Consider the following 11,067-nt stretch of genomic DNA (forward strand, 5'->3'; position numbering starts at 1 on the left):
TAAATAAATAAATACATTATTCATACATGGTAAAGGTTATGCCAGAAATGGCATGTGATGGCAATAAACACTCTATTTGTGACTACAGCTAGACAAATTGATTAACGACAATGATTTGAATACCATTAGAAGGTCATTACATTTGGGTTACCTATTGTACACACTGAAAAAATATAAATATATTATTAAAATTGTTAAGTTTTCTATTTAGGAAAAAATTTAATGTAGGGCTAAAATGAAATTACATCAATAATTATTTCATATCTCATTTATTCATAAATTTACTGGTTACCTAATTGAATGAATTTCTACACATTAAAATGTATTTATCAGTTTATGGTATCACGTGTTTCATTATCCAATGTACTGTGAGCTCTGTAGTATAATAATTGACACTATTATAAACTCTGTAATTATTAATTGTGCATGTAGAAAATTACATCCAGAGACCAAGCTAATTTGGCTCAAAATGCCATAAAAGATTGCTTCACAAAGCAACATAGTAAGGGTATTAAAGGTTGCCTGTCATCGGACGAACAAAGTGGGTGGTGAGTTCAGAATGACTTTACATGTAATGTACCTACCTAGACTACAGAATTGGCATAATATTAGTTTATCTATATATCATATTTGTAAGAAGAATAAAATACAATGACTATTACCGGATGATACTTTCGAATATAAGTATAGGTATATATAATAAATATAGGTAATAACCCTGGATAATTCATATAACGTCATTTAGTCCCAAGCTAAGCAAACTTTGTGTTATGGGCAGGTACTAAACAACTGTCTGTGTATGTATGTAGGTATGTATTTACTAAAACAAAATATCGAAGTATTTTTATCAGTTGTCTAGTACTCATAACACAAGCTCTGCTTACCATGTGTCTAGATGGCGCTGTGTTAATTATCCAGAGTTATTTCTTCATTATTATTTATTACTAGCTGTGCTCGCGGTTTCACCCGCATTAAATTTCAATATCAAATATAGCCTATGTGTTATTCTGATGCATAAGCTATATCACTGTAAAGTTTGATCAAAATCCGTTCAGTAGTTTTTACGTGAAAGAGTAACAAACAAACTTCGTTTATAATTATTCGTATATATTATTATGATTAACGTGTAATGTATTTTGCCTGCGTGCTACAGTCCATAATTATTATGGAACTTCAAATTGTTTGTCTTCTGTCTATAAGGTGATAGAAAATTTATGGCTATGCAATATTTCAGCTTGCTGCCTCGTTTTATTTGCTCCAATTCTGACGCATCATGTTTCTGTTTTCCTTTTAACATAAACGCGGCAATTAATCTCTGAACGGGTGACGTTGTACCCCCCACCGCCTTGTTCAGCCCTCTACCCCTGCCCCCTCGGCCCAGATAACCAGGGAATGATTAACTACAGACAGGAAGACGGATTGACAAATAGTCGTTTAGGTATTCGCTAATGCCTCGTTCTCATCAATAAACGATCGACGATGCCGATGGTTTGTTCTCGTTTAGCGTACAATTGATTGTTTATTTGTTGCTCATTCTTGTTTCCATTTACGAAACAAATATCTGAAGTACCTAGTTGTAATTATTTATTTATTTAGCTTTACTTTCTATTATTTTATTACGTATTATTTGTGTATGGGGCTGTATGAATAGATATTAAGGCAGATCAAGCACGAGAGTAAATAAGAGCAAAGTATTGACGCCAATATTTTACTGTGACTAATATCAGGTGTAATCAAATTAAAAGCACAAAAATTGAGTGCGTAGCGGTTTGTATGTTGATAGTTACATGACTAATCCTTATTAATGTGTATTTACATAAAACACACATTTATATAATAGAGGCACTCGTAAATTTATTGCATTTTTCTTGTGATGAGTCTACGTTCCGAATAAGTGGTAGAATAAAAAATATAACTATTATAATAATATGACTTATATCAAGTTTATTTCAATAAAGATTATTAGTATTTCTATATAATAATTGTAAATAACATACACAATAAAATAATTATACAAAATAGATTTAAACGATTTATTGCCTTCTAAAATTAGTATCGAACGGCAGATAAGCGCTCATCACTCCGTAATATAAGTTTAAACAACAAATTACAGTAAATCAACACCACACCACAAACAATCCGCTAAGTTGCGATGTCTTCCGCGACGGCCACACGGGCCGCGCTAAATCTGGGACGGTAACGCTGCGTGCGCGTCGTAAACGCGCAATCTAAGGTTTAACGCTCACTGAAACGACACGCCGCCAGGTCTTATACTACGTTTTTACAACATACATGTGAGGTCGACAATGCCTTTGACTATACCATTTGGGATAATAGTTCTGAAGTTATGTTATGTTTCATTATTTGATGAGTGTTATGAATGGCAAAGCGTACCTGATTGTCCACTAGCATCGAGTTTATTCCCGTTTGCAGATAAGTAGGATATTTTCTTTTCTGGAATTGTTCAGTTTGGCTAAATTAGTCACATTCTAAAATATTTAGTTCATTAAGGACTGAAAAGGTATATAAATAGGTAATAGTAATATAAACAAAAGAAAAATTTTACTTGTCAATCCAATCATGATAGCCGATATTAAAAAACCAAATTCAGGCAACAATCAAATGAAAAGAATATAGTTATATCTAATCTACTATAAGCTACCCTTATGAGACTACTTACACTGGTTTCCAAATATGATCCTTTGTTTTGCTAAAACGTGTCGTTTTGTTGGACCAGTGGACGATCAGCTTAATCCGCTTACATCGTAAACGTACGATCTTAGTCGCGCGCGCTGTAAATCATTGATCGAGCGATGCGATGCGATTTAACACACTCAGCGGGTTTACGGCCCTTACCAAGTGCGCTGTAAAGGGTTTTAGTGCTTTGTGTAGTGCTGCCTATAGTGAACTATGGATAGGTATACATTGATCTACCGTGATTAACACGTTTCCTCATGTTGCTTGTATTGTATCCGGATGCAGTTTGTAATGAAAATGTTGGATACAGCTGAGATAGGATTATGGACGAGTATATTATGCAAAGTTGCTTATTGATAGTAGTGCTGTTACTAGAATAATTGATATTTTTAATTAAGAATATCTTACATAATTATCATCTATACATATGTATATATTAATACGTGATTCAACTTTGTGCCTCTATTGAAGAAAATTAAAAAAAATATTACACAAACAGACGCATGTATACTCTTCTGTTTCTTGCCTGCGCGACTGTCAGTCTTTGATAATAGAAGTATATACCTTGGTACATAGGGTCTTTGACAATACAACTTTAATAATGTTCAAACTTATAATTTAATTTAATTTGGTAAAATAATTTAATATAATTATTGTAGAATTTCGATCACTAGGCGACCACTAGTAATTATAGAACGTAAAGAAAGCTCATGTTGATTGACATACTGAATTAGTACCTACCTATATTTATTTAATATCTATTTACTATAGTTTTTTATTATTTAACTGAAATAGCAAACAAGAGAAACTAACTTTAACTGAAATGTTTATGTTAATTGTTCCAGGTACACCAATAAATCGGCTGCCCATCATGGCGAAGTCAGTATTGGACTTGTACGAGTTGTACAACTTGGTGATCGCTCGGGGCGGTCTAGTCGAGGTCATCAACAAGAAGTTGTGGCAGGAGATCATCAAGGGGCTCCGATTGCCTTCCTCCATCACTTCTGCTGCATTTACATTACGTACACAGTCAGTACTATCGTTATTTAATTTTTTCTATTCTAACCTTTCTCTTACCTTTTCACGATTAAATGATTGATCGGATCTTAATGTAAATTGGTTGGCTTATATATATATAGATTCTTATAATATGTTAAATTAATCGTCAGTTCTGAGTGCTTTAGAGTTACGAAGAACTGATAAGAAACTCTGCTTATGATCACAAAAATACAGATAATTTTAAATTTTAATTGGTATGAAGATGTGACGCAAGCTGCGTCACGAGGAAGAACATTACCTAATTTTTGTTTAAAAAAAGCAGACGAAATTGCGGGTAACTGCTAGTTACTTATGTATCAGAAATCTTGGTAAATACCTACTTATATCAAATATTCAATGTACTTTGAGTGACATACAGTGACAATCTTTAGATGGGGCCATTACGTTTTAATACTTAAAATTTATGATGTGACTTCAAAGGAAGGAATTAGTCGATCATCAAAAGCAGTTACGCCTTCACGTATCCTAAAATCTATTTAATACCATCGTAAACCAAATAGGAGTATTAGATGTTATTGTGAGAGGATTGTCTGTGGTCCAGAGCGTTATATAGATACGTTATACAGTTCAATAGGGCATGTGTGGTCCAAGAACTAGTCAGAAGCTGTCGCTCCATATTCGACGTCATCTCTTTGTATCATTCCCTCATTCAAATTCTCACGACCGAGAGACAAAACGCTGTCCACAATAGATCGTACGTGCACGTCTGCGACAATGTGACAACTTCATAATTAATAACCTCTAACTCATCTCGATATAATTTCCCATTTATCTTCCTGGCGAGTTCCTTCACCTCTACGGCTTTTGTCATATGACATAAAGGTATCTCACATTTCTAATTCAAAATGTGCACCGTTACGCACGACGCGTTGATTTCAAACAGGGATGCCAACCGTATGAAGATCCTCGTATGAATACTTGATTTTTGTTATTCGGTACAAGAACATTTTCACCCTTACCCAAGTTTGTACGAGATTTTGACCTTTGAAAATCAGTTAAATTGGTACAATGTCGAGGTTAGCGAGCGTTGTGCTACTATACCCGATTTTATCATATTTTAGATTTCTTCGTATGAGCCTAAATGTTTTATGGTTGACAGCCCTGATTTCAAACAAGTCACCTATATTATTACAATAACTGAGTTAGTTTGGACCAGACACGAGTGACAATATCGGGAGCTCTCCACAATTACGTTGCTAGGTACCGTTCGAATACTAATATGTTATTTCTGAAGCGTCTATTTTCTATAACGTTCGTAATGTGCCGTAGTTTTGGGCGTTCGTAAATTTAGATGAGTGGTAATGACGAATGGCGTATTATTAGATTTCTACTATGACAGTTTTTCAAAAGGAAGCCAGGTTTTTATGCGTCGGCCCGCTCAAAGATTCTCATTGTGTTTTGTATTAAATATGTGAACGCTTAATATGAATTATGGTAACGAACAGTTGACAATATGTTCTTATAAAATCGACTCCACTCTAAAATAGGATTAAGAGTGTAATGGGATGCCCATTATATATTTGAAGGATACGCTTTTGATAATAATTGGTCTTGAAATATGATTTATAAGTTCTTCGTACGAGATGATCAGTGCGTTAACTTAATGACATCATTAGATCATTTGGAGCTTAGAAGATTGAATGGTGTCAACGTCTTATAATATTTTAATTTATTACAAAGACATATGGATACATGTTCAAATTGTTCGGATATGTTATTAGTCAGTATTCTTTGAGTATATCTTTACTATCAATGATTTGTATTACTTTCAAATTATAGTAATTATGTACCTTCTTTATTGAGATTATAATGTTAGAAATTTATTTAAGAATATAAAAAAATGTAAAATAATAAATTTCAGTATAATAAAATTTCAATGACAATATTACTAAAAATATAAATAAGGGATACCTATATAAAGAAAAATCTTGCTTAGATGCAATCGATTAACAGAGGTAGACTGTAAAATCTGTGTGAGTACCTCAGTCACACCTATTTCAGCTGGCTTTTAGGTAATATTGTTTCTGTGCAATTAGGCAGTTAACAGTTAACAGTTACAGATTTAGACATCTTAGTCCCCTAACTTGTCATATGATATTGTAAAGTTCGTAGTGCTGTTTATGGATGTATATGTATAGATGACGGTTACAGTTTAGTGATATATTAGCTGGTTTGCCATCGCAATTGGGTACATCTTTTATTTATTTATTTACAAAATTACATATATTCGCATTTTGTACGCAACTGGAATCTATTAGGTTCATGTATTATTCTATTAATTATATAAAAACTCGAAGATACATAATATAATACATTTTTACTCAGGCGAAGGTATAGTCAGGTTTATAACTAACGTACCTACATACCACGTTATAAACAAAACCTGACTTTGAAAACGTATGTTCTTTATACCATTCTCTATTCTACAACTATGTCTTATTCTTTCGCGACAATTGTTTTGAGTTCATCCCGAAGTGTATATCATTCCTATAGGTACTCGTACATTCTTAGTTTTTTGCCTTGCAATGCTGATATTCTATTATATTATAGCATGTGTATATTGTTTCAGATATATGAAGTATTTGTATGACTACGAGTGTGAGAAAAAGAACCTGTCGACACGTAGCGAGCTGGACGCAGCCATAGAAGGCAACAAGAGGGAGGGGCGGCGCGCCTCCGGCCAGTACGATGCGCAGGCGGCGCTTGCCATGGTCGGTCTGACAAATGTAATTTAAATAATACATACGTAGTCTATAAGTATCGATTATTACAGGTTTCAATCGCATTAAGGATACCTAACACAAATGCTACTGATCAGATCTTAATTAAATTTATATGGGACCAAACAAAGAGCACCATCCTTAAAAAATAAAAATATTAAAATGCGGTCGCTTTGCGATAAATTCTCGATGCGATGCGATGTTTTTATTTTACTACTCTTGATGATTGTTCTAAAGACACAAAAATCAGCATTCAGTTTCGTATCAAACTTCGAGGAGGAAAAGTACTGTGCTAGGTATAGCTTAAAAAAAGCTTCTTACGTTGAAGTACAAAAATGCTTATAAAATTGCTTTAATCCGCAGCCGCCTCTCAACCGTGGGGTCCCAGCATCACTAGCCCAGCTGTCACAGCATATGCAGCCTCTCTCGCTCTCCCTGGGCGGAGGAGGCGTTCCTCGACTGCCGCCCCTCCCGCCGCACGCCCCTCACATCTCCCAGCATGACATCGAGTACCGCGTGAGGGAGTACATGAAGATGATACAGCAACAGAGGGAACTTATGAGGAATGGTGAGTTATTACATCTGACTTTATTTTATATATTTTTTATAGTATAGGGGATAAACGAGCTTGCGGCTCATATTGGTAACTATTACCACCGCCCACCAAGGGAATTGCAAATGTGTTGTCTTATGAGAAGGAATAAGCTTAAATTCTTGAAGGTTTCAATATCGTATCGATTAGGAAAATATACTGCTGGTTGCGCGTTACAAAGTTTCTGGAAAAACACAGGGGACCGCCGTTCATCCAGACCATCGATTTTGTATTTTAGTTTCTGTCGGATAGTGCGATGGTGACTTATGACTTAATTTTAAATTTAAAAATCGCACTCAAAGTGAATATACATAGAGACTTTATAAAATCATTAAAATAGTAGGTATAGTTGTATAACATTTGTTTGAGCAACAGGCAAATTCTCGTTCATTCGTCTTAAGCTGGTGTGCATTTCGAATCAGTGGTAGTATCAAAACAACTATAAAAATGCTTATATAATCAGTTGTCTATACTCCTAGCTCTGCTTATTATAAAATAGATAGTCGTGTATTATTTTGATTAAAAAGAATAATTCAGCAACATAACTTATACCTCTCTATCTGAAACTTTATAAAGACAGAGTTTAAGTTACTAAAAATCTAGTTGCATTGAGAAAACCTCCTTTTGGAATACTGACAATGTTAATGTTGACTGCTTCGCTTACGTGACTAGTCCTTTCCCCTCCAGGGTCGGAGTCCCCGCCGGGCGCCAACGGATCGGCGCCGATCATGTCCCCACGCGACGCAGCCGCTCTCAGTGCCATGGACGTGTCCCGACTCACACTCTGGTCACTATACAACAACAATAACAACAACAGCCCGCAACCCGATTTGGAGCCCCAACGGTGAGATACTAGACTTTATATCTCTTTTAACCTCAAAGTATTTCTACAAGTACTTTACAAAACTGACTAATAAATTTACTTATTACTAGAAATTACATTGAGCAGAATAATATTGATAATAATAATAGAAACCACACGTTTATTAATAAAACTATTACTAATTAGACAAAATGGTCTTCGACTTCGTGAGAGCCTAATCCAACCTCTCAGTTATTCTGTATTATGTGAAGTTAGTAATAGTTAAAATAGACTTGTTGGAGGTTTTATGGTAGTTTCTATGAACAAGGGCCCAACTTTAGCATTTCTTAAACGTATGATAACAACATATAAAAAAGGTCTTAATTAATAAGGAATTGAGGAATTAATATTGAATTGATTGATTCTATTCAACAGAGAGGCGCTAAATTTGAGCGAAAGTCCAAACTCGAGTATGAGCGGAGGCAAGCGTGAAGCGTGTCGCTCGCCGCCCCCGCCCGCCAAGCGGCGCCCCATGCGGCCGCCGTCGCCGTCGGGCCGCGGCAGTCCGCCGCACACACCGCACACGCCCGGCGCGCCCACCGCGCCCAGGGACTGCCTGCCCACACCGCAGCTCAACGGCAACGGGCCCACAAACGGTGTTAATGGGGCCGCTTTCAAAATCACAACCAGAGGTAAATATTCCAGAAGTAAAGAAATAAAAAAAATGTAATTTCGATAGTAAACATTCTGGCTGCCCATCTGATGGTAGGTGGTGACCGTCGTCTATAAACACGAATAGCACTACGGACATCGCGTTATCATGTGACATCTGTGATACTTACCACTTATGCGTTACTATTACCAGAGGACTAAGATGTCATACCTTTTATGCTTTAATTTCACTGCCCAATCTCATTCTACAACTGAAACACTAGATACTTATAATTCAATGTGCTTCATGGTTGAAATCGTAGAGAAAATGTTACTTAACAATCATGGAAGTTTTAGTATGGATCTGGTACCAACCGAATGTATAATGAGTAACTACATACATAATGATTTTTGGACTAATAGCAATTGAAATTATAATTTATAGACTTCAGTCAGATTTTTTTACTTTTCCACTTTTGAAGTAGCGATATTTATAGAAAAAATAACTTACGTGTGAATTGTGTCAAACTGAGAACCCATCTTTTTGGAAGTTGGTTGTAAATACTCTACTGACATAGTGTTTTCTTTTCGTTTCAGGAGACGCAAACACAGGCGATCAACAGCTAGTGGTCTCGATAGAACTAAACGGAGTCACATACGAAGGCATCCTGTTCCCATCACAAAATGGCAGTACCCAGAATGGCCACAGGCAAATGGTGTCCTAAATTTGAGGCAATAACATTTATATATTAAGATTACGTTTTCAAGTCCCGAGTCATTATAATACGGCGTGGGGAAACTTCAGAAAGAAGCAGTTTGTTAACGAATTGTCCATGTTTGTGACGAAATACACGCGGGAGAATGTGATGTTCGATTAATAATTTAGTCTGTGGTAAGAGAAAATCTTTTTACCTCCATTTTTCCCCGCCCTCCTCTCGAGCATAGGCAAGTTATTCGTCATCGATCTGCTAATCGATCAGGTTAGGTTTATATCTGAGGCATAGGTTGTGCTAGATAACATATAAGTACCCATTTTCTATTTTTATTAAATTATCTAAATTAAATTAGCGAAAAAACATGTAGGTCCAAAACATCGGCCTACTAACTGGGTACTAAATTACCTAAATATCATATGTACGATAGAGACTATTTTTAAAAAAGTAGTATTATTGTCTATGTTTACAATTAGATATAAACCCAGCCCATGTACCATCAGTAAAGTGGTTTATATATTTTGATCTCAAAAACCTTTATAGGGTGTTTTGGGAGTGGAAACCGTATGCAGCTATAATATTTTGTAATTTAAAAAAACTCAAATTTGAATTAAGTACAAACTCATCGTTACATGGTCATTTGAAATTTATCATTATTATGTACTTAGTAGATTCGTTTATATGTGATTAAGTTTCATTTTGTACTTTAAAGTATTTATAGTTTATAGATATTATAATTTTTTTACGTCACTGCCGTAGAAAGAACGCGAAGTTATTTGAAACAAAATAATTTTTCACTTGTTCTTCAGTGGATGTTTTTGTACAATAATTTAATAATTTTTTTAACGCGTCAAGTTATGTAAATATAGTTTTTACGTTATGTATTTATAATTCGATATGTTTGACGTATGTGTGATAATTAATCAGTGTTTGTCTGATTTTTATGTGCTTGTGTTGTAAATTTATGTAAATAAAAAAATTGCGTAATAATTATCTATTATTAGAGCATTTTTACACCGTCATGTCTGTTTGTGATTTTTGATATTTTAAAAGGTGTATATTTTAATTGTCGACTACGTTGTCAGTATTGTATTTAGATTTAGGTATTTATAATATAGATTCAGCTGCATTCAGGCGCATTCTTCTTACGATTATTACTAATGTGGCATCAAACCTTATATTTTTTTGTCCACTAAACAGGGCTCATGAAAAAGCAGCTGAACGAAAGATGTTTACGAGATATAAGAACGCTTATTATAAAGCGTGGATATTATATAGAAATACACAAAAAAAACTGATTATCACTTTCAATTTTTTTTACTCAATTAATATATATTCTTATTCTATGGTTATTATCATCACAATGAGTTATTTTAGCAATCTCGAATATTAGCAATAGTTTGATTTGAATAATTCTCTACATTATCTATGTTATTTCCGTCTGTCGTTGTAATGGTAGTTTTTCTTAATAATATACAGTTAATTATAGCATAGATAAAACTAATGCCATTTCCCTATTATAAGTTAGTGTTTATTTAGTTGCATTGCTTTAGAACGATTGTCGAAATGAGACCGAGTAAAAGTACCATGTTTTTTTTATATTTTACTTATGGCACAAGTTTTAAAATCATGCATACAATTTAAATTTGTCGGTAATAATTTTGTTAAACATATCAATAAAATAAAATTTAGTGCAATAAGCAATATCCAAATTATTATAACTAATCTCCAGTTTTACAAACTCTGGTATCGTAGTTTTGTAAAATAATAATAATTTAAAAAAATGCTTTGTAAATGACTGATTTACTGTTTTTATAATTTAGTTAAATTAAT

The 11,067-nt window shown here is 34.3% G+C and overlaps 1 protein-coding gene across 1 annotated transcript in view; it reads left to right on the top strand.

Annotated features, from left to right (window-relative positions):
* The window catches only part of LOC131852944 (protein dead ringer), a 54,770-nt gene extending 44,286 nt beyond the window's left edge, over positions 1 to 10,484 (top strand). The window contains exons 3-8 of the mRNA XM_059203699.1: positions 3,543 to 3,726; positions 6,326 to 6,467; positions 6,840 to 7,044; positions 7,741 to 7,912; positions 8,306 to 8,562; positions 9,119 to 10,484. Coding sequence (XP_059059682.1) covers positions 3,543 to 3,726; positions 6,326 to 6,467; positions 6,840 to 7,044; positions 7,741 to 7,912; positions 8,306 to 8,562; positions 9,119 to 9,246 — 1,088 coding nt within the window. The 3' untranslated portion in view covers positions 9,247 to 10,484. The remainder of the gene's footprint in view (positions 1 to 3,542; positions 3,727 to 6,325; positions 6,468 to 6,839; positions 7,045 to 7,740; positions 7,913 to 8,305; positions 8,563 to 9,118) is intronic.
* The last annotated feature ends 583 nt before the right edge of the window (positions 10,485 to 11,067 follow it).

The sequence above is a fragment of the Achroia grisella genome, unplaced genomic scaffold, assembly GCF_030625045.1.
Source record: "Achroia grisella isolate CSIRO2021 unplaced genomic scaffold, CSIRO_AGI_Agris_v1 utg869, whole genome shotgun sequence".
NCBI lineage: Eukaryota > Metazoa > Arthropoda > Insecta > Lepidoptera > Pyralidae > Achroia > Achroia grisella.